The sequence below is a fragment of the Scophthalmus maximus genome, chromosome 7 (genome assembly GCF_022379125.1).
Source record: "Scophthalmus maximus strain ysfricsl-2021 chromosome 7, ASM2237912v1, whole genome shotgun sequence".
Classification (NCBI taxonomy): Eukaryota; Metazoa; Chordata; class Actinopteri; order Pleuronectiformes; family Scophthalmidae; genus Scophthalmus; species Scophthalmus maximus.
Genome location: NC_061521.1, coordinates 20,738,147 through 20,753,434, shown reverse-complemented (window position 1 = coordinate 20,753,434; position 15,288 = coordinate 20,738,147). Strand labels below are relative to the sequence as shown.

The following is a 15,288-nucleotide window of genomic DNA, read 5'->3' as shown; positions in this document are numbered from 1 at the left end:
ACGGCGAAGTTGAACTGTGATGGTGGCAGCACTAAAGCACAGGCCTGGGTGAGGGTGACACACACTCTTTGAAGGATCTTTACTGACCCAAATTTTCTCCAACTCAGTCTGTCTGAGTCTACTCACATAGTTTAGTTGAATATTGGGGGCAAAACGCAACGTGACAAAGTGAAAAATGTTGTTAGGGCAGGACAGATCAAGGAAAATAGAGCGCAGGCAAGCAGCATGGGCACCCCAAGACGCTTCAAGGTGTCTACCTGATGTCGAGCGTGTGAGTTCCGTCGTCCACGGCTACAGAAATGTCGCAAGAGCCAGTGATGACGGACAGGGAGAGAAACAGAAAGAGAGAGAGAGAGAGAGAGAGAGGAAAAAAAAGCAAGACCCAGATTAGGACCACAGCAGCTGCCCACCAAAGCCTGTCACTAAGACCCTCATTCCACTCCGCTGGCATCCAACCCAAAAGAAAACAGGGAGGGCCGGACAGGACCAGGCCCGGCCGCCAGCGAGAGGCGGCGGAGAGGCTGGAAGAGGGAGGCAGCACAACCCGACCGCCATCCACTCCACTGGCTTCTGCTCTTGCTCTGGAGGAGGAGGAGGAGGAAAGAATATCTCTCTTCCAGAGCAGCTCGGCGACGCCAGGTCAGCAGTGAGTCAGGGGAGCCGACGGAGACCAACATGTATCCCTCCAACTGCCAGTCCTCTCCTCCCGCAGCCCTCCGAATCTATCGGTGCCAACCCGTACATCTCAGACGCAGACTGCGAGAGCTCGCTGACTCATCGGGGAGGTTTCCAGAATCCATCTTAGCACAAATATGCTGTTGTTTTTTTTTTAATTTAGTTATTTAAAGCAACGCTAAGATGCTTCTGGGGGAGCCCACCGAAACGGCCAGCGAGCCAGAGCAAGACAGAAGATGGAAAAGGAGGAGGAGCGATGTCAGACGGGCAGACTGATAATCAGTACCTTAATAAATGACTCCATATTGCCATTAAATAACCTAACATTAAAAACAGAGCGGGGTCTAGCCCGCCGGGTGCCAGTGAGGGTTTTGAACGTTCCGTTGGGATGTCTAGAATACAAAGAAGGCATTAGAACAAGCAAACAGGGCAGATAAGGAAATTATTATTCTCCAACGACCTCTATGTCCAAAAACTTGATGTTGAGGCTGACTGATCTCTAAGATGCCTCATGACGGGTCCTGTGGGAGACTGCGTCCCTTTGTTGGAGTGACAGTGACTGGTGTGATCATAATGACAAAAACTATTCAGCTGGAAAGGCCTGGAGGTCTTTTAAATATCTGAACACACCAGCAGAAGAAAAAAATGATATGGTGATGAATAAAAACTGTGTCATTATGCACAGCACCACCCCAGCGAGAAGTCAGACAATATCCTCCTAATGTAAAAATAATGATATTTTACTGGCTTTAAAAAAAAACAACTAACAAATGTCTTTTCTAGCAGCACTGCATAAAACAATTTAATCACTAGTTAATCAGCCAATAATATTCTCAACATTTAAAATGTTGGGTGGACAAATAAAAAAAAAATAAAAAATAGTAGAAAAATACCCATCACAGTTTTGCAGAGCTCAAGGTGATGTCTTCAAACGTCTCATTTGATTAAGAATATAACTAGAAATGTCATTCTGCTGAATGGTCATTCAATGAAAAAATTGAACCATAGCTGCTTAGTTTCCATTGCTCACGAAGAGCCAAAAATAAACTTAATAATAAATCATTTAATTTCACAATAGAACATGGATGGTGATATGTTTTGGAGGTGCAACATTTAAAATCAGGATCTATTCGTATCTACTCTTCTTTTGTTGTATTTTAAACCCAGCCATAAAACATTAACATTTTCATACAACGTTGTTTTCTGATTAGTTTCTGAGGTTAAACGTCCTCCAAAGTGTATACTTTAGAGCCTCTGATAAATATTTACAGCACTGTTGGGACAGAGACGCACCCTAACCCAAGACACGCGCTATCAACTTGGCCTTAAAAACACGGAGAGCAGCACATCTCTGCTGCGTGCTAAACTACGGACTCCTCTGCTCCCACGGAGTTCCCATGCGAACTTCCTGAGGTAGAGTGTCCTCGCCTTCGATGAGCCGCCGCCTGTCACAAACGTTCCTTTGGCTGATGAAAGAAGAAGCGGACTGGATGTGTATCTGAAATGCGCGCGGGTTCCTAAGTGTGTGTGTGTGTGTGTGTGTGTGTGTGTGTGTGTGTGTCTGTGGGAGAGCGTGTACTTTACCTTGTGGTCATGTAGTCAGCTCTGTGGCCTGCGGGTGAGGAGAGGAAAAGAGAAGAGATGTGAGGGGAAGCTGAACGTGTGGACATGCCAGGACCTGTCTCTGAGGTCCCTGCGGTGCATTGTGCATGCGCCCAGTGGAGCATTCGAAGCCCGCCATCTGTCCGCGACCGCGGGCCTCTTGAGCAGCACAAACACAGGCCACACACACCTATGCACACGCAGACACACAGGCAACGCGTGAGCTTCATAGCGGCTACAGTGCAAACTAATATCCACGCGGCTCACGGTCGTAGTTTGCAACCGACGTCGGCACAGGAACGCGCTCGTCATTGTAACGAGTCGCAAGTTTGAACAAGAGTGTGACTGAGCACAAAACAGCCTCCAAATGCTTTTGGGGAACGGGAGTATTTTTGGTCTGTGTGAACAGAATCTGACCCGTCTGTGCGTCTGCGTGACTCACACTGCACTTCAGCTCACTGCCAACAATATGATTAAGGAGCAGGAAGGTTTGTTTTTCTCTCTTCCTCATAAAGCACACGGGCTCCGTGGCTCATTATATGCGGACAGCTTGACGGAGACCACCAGGACCGCTGCTTTGAAACAATGAGTGACACACCGACCCTCTGGGTTTCGCGGCAGATTAGCCGACGCCTTGAGGCGATCCCACCGGTGTGGAACAAGGAGAGACCGTCGTAATTGACCGCCACCCTTCTAATACACGGCAGTTCATTATGTTGGGGGGGGGGAATCATTCACTAAGACGGATAATACGAGTTCACAATCCCCCCTCAGCTCTGGCTCGACTGGGTAAAACCCAGATTACCATCCATGAGCTTAGACTAGTGGAGAAGGCAAGAAAACAATGGGAAATTTGCCACAGAGAGTCAGACTTTGGGATTTTATTATTTGTTACATTGGCTGTTTGGAGACAGATTTGGGTTAATGTGTCCAAATGTTTGCTTTGACAGTCAGATGTAAGAATAAAGTGCAAGCAACCGGAGAACAGCGGGAGCTATAAGAGACTGTGCAAGGAAACGAGACGGTGGCCGTACCTTCGCCGAGCGTCCTCTTCAGCAAGTCGTGTTTGGCCTGCAGCTTGGAGATGAGATTACTGCCCTCCAGAAACTCCCGGAATTTCTGTGGAGAATTGAGAGTAATTACACAGCGGCCCTGAGTGCCAGCCAAGAGCGCCCGCTCCTCAGACAGCAATCTGCGATAAAGCAGCCAAGGGCAGAGGACGCGTCGAGAGTCTTTTTAAAGCCCTTATCAGAGCGTGTCCATCTTCAGACTGCGAGGGGACAGTGGCCCGCCGAACAGAATGTTTGCTCTGACAGCTGAACCAATATTTCAAAAGGGGGCGCGGTGCACGAGATTCAAGTGTTTTAAGGCCAAAGGAATTTGACGCGCAGAGATTAAGCACATTAAAGTCCGACGTGCGTTCATATTCCCACAGATAATTTAGCAGCTGGTAAACAGAGAAAACTTCAATTTCTCAACATTAATAAAAAAAACATTTCTACAGACATTTCCCTTTGGATTTGCTCACTTGTATCAACAACATCTTATCTTCTTTTTTTTAACTAGACATATCCACTCACCATGAAGTAGAACTGCTCCGTCTCCTGCTGGTTGGCCCTCCGCTTGGCAATGCTGGGTTTGCTGAGGTACGTCTCGGACACAGTGGACTTGACCGACTCGGTGGAGCGGCTGTGGTGGAAACACTCGGACACGTCGTAGTCCTCAATGGTCACCATGTCCTGGATGGTGGTCAGGGTGGCCTCTGATGTCTTCTTGATCTGGGGGGCACAAGGAAAAGGGGGGAGGATAAGGAAGAGTTTCTTAGAGCTACATTCTCCTGCTTCGAAGCTAGATGTCATGCATTCATCCCCATATTCAATGGCTTGTATAATGACCCTCCCCTTAAATAAACTCTCCCTTTCCCAAGACACTCTGGAAAGCTCAGGTGTTTTCTGACGCACGTTCCTAAAAAAAGCAATCCATTAACTGCACTCAGAGGGACCTGATGCGAACGGTGTCGGCCGGACGTTCAGTCGCAGACTTCTAAGCCTCATTTCCATAAATGCCTCTTCAATGTCAACAGCGATGCATCTCCAGGATCCTATAAATGTCAGGACTTGGCCGAGTGTGGCCTGCGACTAAGTGGGACTCAGTACTTGGTGAGAAAGAGGTTTGGGCCGTACTCGTGCTCTAGGCCACGGCTGAGTCCGCGATATGATGACACCAGAGGACAGAGGATGCGAAAATGAATTGAAAAAAACGGCAATAAAAACTAATTGGGCCGACTTTAAATAAAGATCCGCAGTATACAGAAGTGATGGTTCAACCGAGCATTGGAGCTCCTGAAATTTTCACTCATAGAGCATTAAATTATGCTTTTTCAGTTTTTCCTTTTCCTCTAGTGTGTTTTATAGTAATCGTAAAAGGTCTGCAAAAGTTAAAAAGCCCAAAATCCTACAGGAAACAATGTAGCTGGGCCAAAAAAAAAGTTTTTAGTATTTCATGAATTTCATCATAAAAAAAGTTGTCATGGTAAGACAATTAAGATTTAATTTCTAGATGAAAAAGGTAATTCTCCTCCCTAACGCTCCATCATTTGATGGTGAGCAACAAAGACAGAGATTTAAAAAAAAAGTTCAAAAGGCTGTTGTGATGTTGAGTGAGGACATTAATAAAACTGATTAAAACCAGGGACCAATCAGGTCAACAGCAATCCTTCATTTGGATGTTTAATCCGTCAAATCAATTCTCCGACTGCCAAGTTTCCCAAAATAATTTGAATACAGGGGCATGTTGACTCTGGATATTTGCAGCGTAAGACGATCAGATAAGGAGGAAGAGCTGAGTTGACCGTCAAGTGTGAGAATGAATCACGGATGTGAAAACTCTGCAGGAGGGGAAAAAGCAAAAGAGACACTGCCTCTCAGGAAAAATCTAGCGCGAAACTCTTCTCTGCATTCATGAGAGACACTCGGGGAAGTGAAAAACGCAGCTCCATTTAGATGAGCTTTTAAAAGATGGGGGCCCCACAGGTCAACGGGGCCTCTCCCGGGTGGGACGCAGCTGGAATCCCTCCAGATGATTCTTTATGGTAAGGAGGTACTGACCCCATTTCTTGCTTATTAATCTGACCTCAGCGCTAATGAAAGAACAAGGTGGATTCCTGGTGCTACGGTTACACTCACCGAGACGTCAGTGGATGACGTCTCGCTTGTTCAAACCGTGTGACCTGTGACTCACTTTGGCCTTTGAGGAAAAGAACAAAAACCACCTGAAGGGCAAGGTGGACTCCATCGCTTTCATGTGCCGCTGTGATGGATTACAGCGCTGACACGCGTCTTCGGCGGGGACGCGACGCGACGTGGATATAGTTACGGTGTCATCCATCCCCACGAAGTAAAAACACACTGCGGGTTTGAACATGGCTAATAGCAGTGTGGAAAAGAAAAACGGGGGGGGGGGGTTTCTGCTATCATTAAGCTTTTACAAAAGTATCATTGTGTCTTGTGGCAGGCAGTGAGGGATTGTCGTTTAATGAGAAAAGGTGATTTCCTTCACTTAGGTGAAAAACAACCTGCCAGCTTTAATAGAAGGTACGACACGGTCTTCGACTCTTACATAGTGACTTTATATTGTACTTTTAATGTAACATTGATCCAACATTTAGCTGTTTTCAGACACGAACTCCCGTCTAGAATGTCTAAGAAGAAAAGTTCGTCTTTCAGATATGACAAACGCAGCAGGACATTTGTCTGAGTCGGATGCGTTCACAACAACGGGAGCTCTGGAACATTCTGTGGCGTCTGGGTAGAGCCTGCATGAGGCAGGACCAGAATTTCCCTGCCGAAAAGCAGTGTTTCGGTAGTCATCCACGCGGCCACTCGCTCGCTGTGAATCGTCTAGAGATTCTTCCTGCTGTATTCTCACATGGGCTCACTCATACATATTCCAAAAATGTTACTAGGGGGGCGGGTCCGGCAAATGTCCGGAGCTACATTTGCGTTCAGGAAAAGACCTGGCTGCATGTCTGAGAGCATTTTCACTGCGATACAGTCACCAGTATTAGTTTTGAATGTGGTCGGGCTCCCTCTCCCCATGTCCCAGGCAGCCGCATCCCGAGGGCCAAGCTGTCCACGCGAAGACGGGACCCGTGCATTTGCGAGAGAATTGCTCCCAGTGGAAAAAAAACAACCTCGCATTGAGTTTATCCCTTCATTCAGCGGACCAATAATCACCAGGGTGCCACTGCCGGGCTCAATTACAACGGGGCTTTTGGGGGAGACTTGGTGGACAAGCCCACTGGTCAGCGCAGCTGCACATCAGCAAACCTGGAGGAAATCCCTGGGATTCAGTTAAGTTTGTTTGTTTTTAATAAGGAAGCACAGCTCAGGTATGTTCTGGGGCCCCTGTGTTGACAGTGCGCCGATACCAGGAGGTCCGTCTGTCATTACAGTCATGATTCGCGGGGCCGAAAATAGGTTCTGTACCTTCGAAAAAATCCAAAATAATTCCGCTCGCAACATTTCTTAGCCCGTGTTATTTTGCAGGCCAGTGGTACAACAGCACCCAGAGTTATCTCACCGTCTATCATCACGTCTTACAAGACAAGACTGCCGTCCACAGCTTTCAACAGACCCCGTAGTGAAGAGTGTAATCTGCTGATCATCCCGCACACACACACACACACACACACACACACACACACACACACACACACACACACACACACACACACACACACACACACACACACACACACACACACACACACACACACACACACACACACACACACACACACACACACACACACACACACACACACACACACAGGCTCTGATGTGCCCCCCCCGAGATTCATCTGGGGGGAAACAAACACCGAATGCGAGTGGCATTAGCCCGAGTTTAGTGTGAAACGTCTCCAGAAACAACAGTTAAATGTGCTTGTTTATCTGTGGAGAAGACAAAAGACAACAGAGGAGGAAAACCGCTCTGTGTGAGCTCTGGTTCACACGGAGGCAAATGAGATTCAAACGGCCCGATTATTAAATCTGAAAAAGAGACGAACCACGCCGACTGATTTAGGAGCTGAAATGAATGTCCCGGGTAGGAAGACGTTTTTTTTCTCCAATAAAAACAAATCTATTGTAATGTGCGCTGCAGAAGCACCCAGCAGGGCTACGCGGCCCAAACAACTCACTAAAAGGAAGACCCAGAGTCTTTTTTCCCCACGTGGCATCGCTCGCACCACCGACGCAGACTAAATTATTCAGCAATGTTTTTCTTTCACCATTTCACAGGAGTCGGAGAGGTTTGAGGAAACAGCTGCACTTCTATTAAGCGCTGCCCTGCAGCCTTTCCGCGGCCAAATAGAGACAGACTCGTTCTCTGTCGCACATTTGACTGTTGTGTGTGTGGGTCGTCGCTGTGCTTTTCAGAGCTCATTTTTCAAGGATGTATCTGGCACAGTGTTCCCAGGAAGGGAGGCCATCTGGTGCTCTGAACACGAGGCAGCCGCGTCCTCCGGTTCTGACCCACCAGGACATCCACTTCACAGACACAAGGACACGGAGCAACCAGAGCTTGTCATCAGGCACGCACACGCACACACACGCACACACACGCACACACATGCACGCACACGCACGCACACGCACGCGCACACACGCGCACACACACACACACACACACGCACACTAGGCAATGTAAATTGTGATGACACCAACACAATTCACATATTATGTAATCAGGAAATGTATATTCAGTTCAAATCAAATATGCACATATCAGATTTTTTACCTGTAAGGTTTAAATTAAATCATTTAAATTATTCAATTGTGCAATGCTGTGTGTGAAAACTACTCGCCCCATGTGGTTGCTCATGGCACGATGGGGAAAAACTAGCTTACTAGTTATTGACCGACTACTTCATTAACACAAGTTTGTTTGGTTGAGCTCTAAATAAACTGCACCAGTTACTTCTCATTAATTTCTATTGGGGAATTTGCTACCACCGGAATTCTGAGACCAAGTATTGATCCACATTTGCTGTCACCAACACCAGCTTGCCCCAGATCAATTGGGCCTGAAACTTTTATGGATTATTAAAAAAAAAGAAGGAAATTCAACACATCCGATCGTAACAAACGGCTGAAAAACATAAACCCACGTCAACTTGTGATAGCACGGTGAAGTGAACTCAAAAATACTGCTACCCTGTCAACGTCGTTCGTCCCTGCGGATGTATTTTTCAGTCAATTTCACAAGATTCAACAACATAATCAAAAGGAATCCGACGTCGCCGGTGTAGCGGAAGTCGACTGACACGCTCCTGAAAGTCTTTGTAGAGGAATAAAAGACAAAAAGTGCACTGATGTGGCGGGAGGGAGAGAAACGGAGAGAATAAAGACAGAAGCGGTAGAGGGGAAGCGGGTCAGACGTGATACAAAAGCCATTGCAGTCACTGCCTCTCTTCCCTATTAGCCAGATAAAAAAAAATGTATCTGCTCATGCATGCTGCAGACACATCAGAAATGATACAGCCTGAGCAGCACAGGACAGGGTTTGTGCAAATAAAGGCAAGACGGTGAATTCTACCAATGGGAGCAAAACATGGAGGCTTCACAACGAGGGTTTGATGGCTACCTGCAGGGCATGAGAGAGAGGAAACTACAGCCTGTGTGTGAGTGTGTGTGTGTGTGTGTGTGTGTGTGTGTGTGTGTGTGTGTGTGTGTGTGTGTGTACACGGCACAAAAACTTTGATTCTGCACGGATCATCAGCACCTAGTCTCTGTCTCACCTTGGCCGACTTCTGGATTGAGTTAACTTTCTTCCGTGGCCCTGCCACTGTGAGCATTTCCCAAAAACCCGAAGTCTGTACGGTTAAGTTAAATTGTTTCTTTTTTGCATTATTCTACCTCTTCGTTTTCGATCTTCAGGGTAGCGAGGCGAGACTGCAGCTGCTGGAACCTCAGGATGAGCTCTCCGTTCACCGGAGGCTGCACGGAGATCTGACACACCTGAAAGGAGAAAAACAGACCGCCAATGATCAGGAACGTGAAACTCAAACCTACTGAAACAGTGGCGTCACATAAACTTTGACACGGACAAGGCATGTCCGTTCTTTTTCAGCTGCAGACCAAACCACGGTGATTTCGCGCCAACTGCATGCAGACAGTCACACAACAACAGCTTGTAAACAGACATGATATCAGCGGAGGTAGTTCCAGCAAAACAGTTAAACTCTTAACACATGCTGAGCTGCACAGGGGGGACTAAAAACATAATTATTTTTGCCCCATAAATCCCGATCCAGCCGCTCAGATGCAATAAATCGCTGCACTTAAACCACTGAAAATCAGACCTCATTAAGTCCTGGACTTTTTATCAGCCAATTCAATTCGAACCGTATTAAAAACATACGTAGAATTATATGATATTATCATTATCACAAGCTGTCGATCACTCTACGAACCTCGTCGCCCATGTGAGACTGGAACTCGAACTTTGCCGGCGGGCAGAAAGCCGTGGGGAACATCTCCATGAACCTCTGCCGGTCACTCCGCGGGTCCAGGCTGTCCACGGCGTTTTCGATGATGTCGAGACCCTCGTGGCGCGACGTCTCCAGGTTGTACTCGGCCGACAGGTAGGTCCGCAGGGCTCGGTTCAGACTTGCATGGTACCCCAAATCACAGCACTGGATGGGAAGGAGAGGATCGAAGAAGGGTTGATTGAGAATCAGGAAGATGGGTAGGTAGGATTTTATGAATTCATAGTTCAAAATGTTCCTCTCACTCTACTGACAGGTAGGAGAACTAAAGATAGTTTTCTAGCAGTCTCATGTAAAAGCAAAATACTTATTTCTGAGAGTAGAAATGCATTTAACAGTGGAAAACTTGCAGAATGACCTATTAATAAAGAAAAACGTCTTTAGTAAACAGTCCTGCAGTGCAGCCCCGGTGTTGCACAAGCTGAATGTTACCTCCAGGATCTGATGCTGATTTTTAATAACCAGAAACCTTGGCCAAGGTCTCTCCCAGGAAGACACACACGCCCCAGGCGCCCACAAACACAGACAAACACACACTCGCACAGTTACACACACACAAACCCACTGTGTTTGTACACTTTTCGAATATTAAAAGTCGCCGTCGTCAATAAACAAATGTGTGCGAGGCAGAGTGCATCATACACACGATGGGGCGCACGCGCGCGCGCGCGCACACACACACACACACACACACACACACACACACACACACACACACACACACACACACACACACACACACACACACACACACACACACACACACACACACACACACACACACACACACACACACACACACACACACACACACACACACACACACACACACACTCTCCCTGGTGAGATGTGAAGGCTTGTGAGCAAAGCGGAGACGGGGGTAATCTCAGCACACAGCACGCCTCTGGATAGAGGTTGCGTTTCTCTGCTCCCTCAGTCCTGTCTGGAATATAAAAGCCCCAAAAACGACGGCTAAAAAAAATCATCCGCATCTCGTTTCCTTAGAAACGCCTCAGAAAAAGGTGAGTTAAGTTTATTCGTCTAACTAAATAACACCAACCGACAGGTGGGCCAATTTATAAATAAGTCATGTTTTTATCGGTACGGTAGCAAACAAAAGGAAAATGCTCGCAAAGGCAGAGTTGAGAGACACTGAGTGCTTTAGTGCACGGCGTGATGAACCACGGCTATAAATGCGAAACAAAAGTAGGTTTCAGGGTCAGAGCCGCTGCCGCTCTCCGTTCAGACAGCCGGAGACATGGTGAGTGAGAAATATCCAATGTCAGAAAAACATTGTATAACTGGATATAAGATCTAGGACAATAATGGCACAGAAAGGGAAGGAGAAAAGAATAGTTTTTCATCATAAAAGTTAATAATCTGCTTTAATTCTGTCATTTCCTCCCCCCCCCGTCCCCCTCCCCACCCCCAACATCTCTTTTATGTCAAGCCCAGCTGCTCAAGTCATAAATCTCTCCTCTGATTATGATTTAAAAAATCTCTTTATGAGGTTCATAAAGCATCCCTTGAATACTAAAGAGTGCTCCACGTGAGGAGCACAAAGAAACATAATAAAATCGGCCTAACAAAACAGTCCATAGAAAGGTGACTGCAAAATGGGTGTTCTGCCTGTGTAAGACCATCACCCACCAAGCCCGTGCTGAAGATGAAGTCATCGCATTGCAGGGCTGACAGAAGCACCTGGTCTTATACTCACGTCAATTAAGTCCGACAAGTCGTGGATGTAGTATTTGAAAACGGAGGAGTTGGACGCTTCCAGCGTCAGCAGGTACTCGTTCCGCGCTTTGATCGACTTGAGCTTGTTCTCGGAGTACTTGGCTTGACGCTGATGGGAAGAGTTAGAGAGCAGGAATGAGAAACAAGAGAGCGAGAAACGGCGGATTTAATGAGTTGAGAAATGCCTATTTGTCAAGTGATTGTGCTTTTATGTCTGTACACGACTGAATTACTGGCAAACACAACAGCTTCAACACCCATTTAGAGGAGAAGCGACTTAAATTCTGTTAAAAGAAATAGCAAAAGGGGAACAAGAACGGAAAAAGAAAAGCCTCAACTAAAAATGTCCCGTGCCCCTCACTTCAACTAGGACACCTCAGTCTAAACCATCTGTCCCACACTTCCTCTCTACCAGACAACCAGAAGGCTGTTAGTCACCGTCCACTGACCAATGGGTCCTGACTCACATTCTTCCAAATATTCATAATTTAACACTTCCTAAATGCATTCCAGGAAGAGACATGTTTAAAAAAAAAATCCATTCCCCAGGACTACAATTATTCGTCTCAGATATTTAACTGAAAACAGGCCTGTTGTAAGAATAAACAACATCTGCTTATTTGGCCGTGACAATGTTTAGTGTGTTTTCCTTTATTCAGAATCAATGGGACCTTTGAAAGAAGAAAAAGGGGGGGGGGCCCAACTGTTGCCCAAACCACAGAGATTTTCTGTGACTAATAGAAGTGTAAATGTGAAAACTTGTCCTCAAACTACTCAGTGGTGAATGGAGAAAGTACTAACTTGATTCAGGCTTTAATGCAACTGCTACAAAATCGGGTTAAAATGGATGACAGCTGCGAACCCCTGGGCATTCTACCTTTTCCTTCATCTTCTCGATCTTCTTCACCGAGCTGCGCCTCGCGTTCTTGTCCTCCATCCGGATGCTGAAGACGGGGTCCCCCCTGCCGATCTGCTTCTCCTCTTGCTTCTCGGCCTCCTTCAGCTTGCCCTCGGCGCTGATGCTCTCCGTGTGGTACATGTGGTAGGTCTTCATCACCTGGAGAGACGCAGAAGTGACGATAAGCTGGACGGAAAAAAGAACCTTTAAGCCCTACTGGCCCATTATTTTGTTTAAAAGGCCGGCAAAGGGCAGCATCCTTCACAGCGCTGTCTTATTTGAGAAATGTTCAAGTTATAGGCGAGTTTCTGTGAGGTCAAAAGGTCACAGTAATCCATCTTCATAATTAGAGACTGGCCATCCTTTGACCCGCTCGTTCATCACTAATCGATTCAGCTCATCTCGCAGCAGGCTGTTCGTCTCTCCCCAAACCACAAACCAAAGACAGATTCTCTCCAGCCTTTTCATACGAGTCGCTCATACGACCACAACAACCCCAAGTCACTGCAGCTAAATCTAACATGCTGCCTTCGCTGTTCTGTTTGGAAAAAAATGTATAAAAAATTAAGGAATAAATCAGTTTGTCCTCTGGCTCTGAAATTAGTTTCTTAAGTTGACTGCTCCCTTTTCAGGCCTTGATTGAAAATTCAGCTCTCGTCGTGAATACACGTAAAATGGCCTCACGACACAAAGACATTTGATTCATATGACATTAAGGTTTGGCTTCTTCTTTTGAGAGAAATTAGTCTGAAAGGATCCATGCAACATTAGAGACTTTTGGGGAATTGAGAGCCAACATTTGATATTCATTTCTATTCCGCATTTTGCATAGGACTTTGAGGACGCATTCCATACACGCAAGGTGGATTAGCATCTATATATTCTGAGCATGCACACTACAAATCAAATCCGAATGGTGACGTCCATGCAAAAAGAAAAAGGGGCTGCTTTGGCTCTTTTCAAATGCAGCGATCATTTTTGTTTTTTTCAGCCAATGCATCGTCTGTACCAGTCTGCACGGACATGACGAGCTTGGATCGGGGTCCAGCTGCAGCCTTGCGGACCCTACAAACGATGACCCATCAAACCACACCCGTTATTAATTGCAGCAGTTGTATGAAAGCGTTGAGAATCCAAACCACGCTGACCCCCAACCCTAATCCGACCCCTAACCATATTTGGAAGTTCCACTTTCTGCAACTTCCTTCACGTTTGTCCATGACGGCTGGAGCTGGATATACTTGCGAGCTGACAGGTGGACCCTTTGCAGACCCGTGCATACTCATGGAATGTGTAAGGTGCAACACTTGGCTCGACTCATCATCAGCGGAGGAGATTTCGAGTGGGAGCGTTACTCATGTATGCTCACTGGATCCATCCGGGTAGTGACTCAATTGTTAGGTAGCAAAACCACGAAAGACAAACAACGAGTTCTTCAAGGGCAAAGCCAGCCGAGAGATCTTAAATGTCCCATCAAGACTGGCTCAGAGTAGTCTGACAAAAGAACGAAGGACAAGCAGACATCTGAAAGCTCTGAGGACAGTGGAGATTAATTATTGGCTGTGGGAATTATCGAGGCAAGCCCATGAAACATGGAGTAAAAGGTAAGAACTGAGTGACGGTAACAATCAACGTTCTTAATGCTTGATTAAAGAATCTTTGCCAAAAAGCAAAAATGTCAACAAGCTTTTAATCAAATGAATCAGTCAAGTTATTAATGAATCCTATAAATTAGCTGTTATTTGTGGCAGTTGGCCAAATATACTGTACTGAGAACAAGAACAGAATATAAATTGACACGCCCAAGTGAAGGCCGCGGCACGGAGCATCAATGGTCTAACCTGGACTGAACAGTCCAGTAAATTACAGCTCCATAACCTGTGTGTAGCACACTGTTCTACACAAAACCTCAACTGCGGCTCAAATAAAAACTCAACCGTCCCAAAATGTAAACAGCTTAAACCCAAACTGGGTTATTTCTGTATGTGGAACCTGATCTGTCTGTAGCCTTTTTTTTCCCTTTGGTGGGGTTTGGCCTAACTGGAACCAGTTTAGAGTGGGGTGACTGACCTTGGGCCCTGTACTCTTCACTTACTGGTCTGGAGTCTGCCGCTGCTGTTTACTTTGGTGCTTCTTTTAGACGGACATATTTAGAGATGGACCCTAACCCAGACCTGTTATTTCATTGGCAGAGGCCGACACCAGGATTGTGGCTGTCTGATGCAATACATACTACACAGTGTGTACGAATATGTGTGTGTGTGTGTGTGTGTTTGTGTACGTGTCCTCCCACAGGAGCTAAACCAGGTCAAATCTGGAGTGCGAACTGTGGTGAGAGTGACACACTCGTTAAGTTTGGAGTAACACGTTGTTGCGCTCGGAGCAGCGCATCCATCGACTGCGAGTGAAGCCGCCGCAGTGAGTTTAGTGAGTAACTGGAGACTCTATTAGCAAACCGAACAGCTTTTCACTCTCATCTCTCGGGAGGGAGCAACAACTGCCCCGGCTTGTATCTCCATCAGTGTGCAGCCCAGGTTACCATGACAATCAATGAGGAGACTAACAAAAATCCTTTTGAATGTCAGTGGGCAATGACATGACTGACGACATTGTCCAACAACATCTGCGACGCATTATACTTAACAAGGACTGATTGTGGCAATTAGGGCAGTGGAATTGGCTACTGATTCATGATTTGAGAACCGTAAAGACCAGAGATACGCAAAATGGTCTTTTTTGATGGTGTTACTAAGGCTCAGAGAAAGTTAACATTTTTTGATCAAACGTCAGCAGCCACGGATACCATGGCATTTCGTGTTTCTCAAAA

At 46.4% G+C, this 15,288-nt stretch overlaps 1 protein-coding gene across 7 annotated transcripts in view; it reads right to left on the bottom strand.

Moving 5' to 3' along the window:
* srgap1a (SLIT-ROBO Rho GTPase activating protein 1a) overlaps positions 1-15,288 on the bottom strand; it is a 73,161-nt gene that overhangs the window by 18,247 nt on the left and 39,626 nt on the right. For 4 of the 7 annotated variants that reach the window (XM_035642607.2, XM_035642608.2, XM_035642609.2 and 1 more), the window contains exons 5-12: positions 12,441-12,620; positions 11,544-11,672; positions 9,752-9,973; positions 9,195-9,296; positions 3,858-4,055; positions 3,312-3,396; positions 2,260-2,287; positions 962-1,067 (exon numbers count right to left, since the gene is read on the bottom strand). In XM_035642607.2, coding sequence (XP_035498500.1) covers positions 962-1,067; positions 2,260-2,287; positions 3,312-3,396; positions 3,858-4,055; positions 9,195-9,296; positions 9,752-9,973; positions 11,544-11,672; positions 12,441-12,620 — 1,050 coding nt within the window. The other 3 variants (XM_035642610.2, XM_035642606.2, XM_035642611.2) reach the window with 3 other exon arrangements.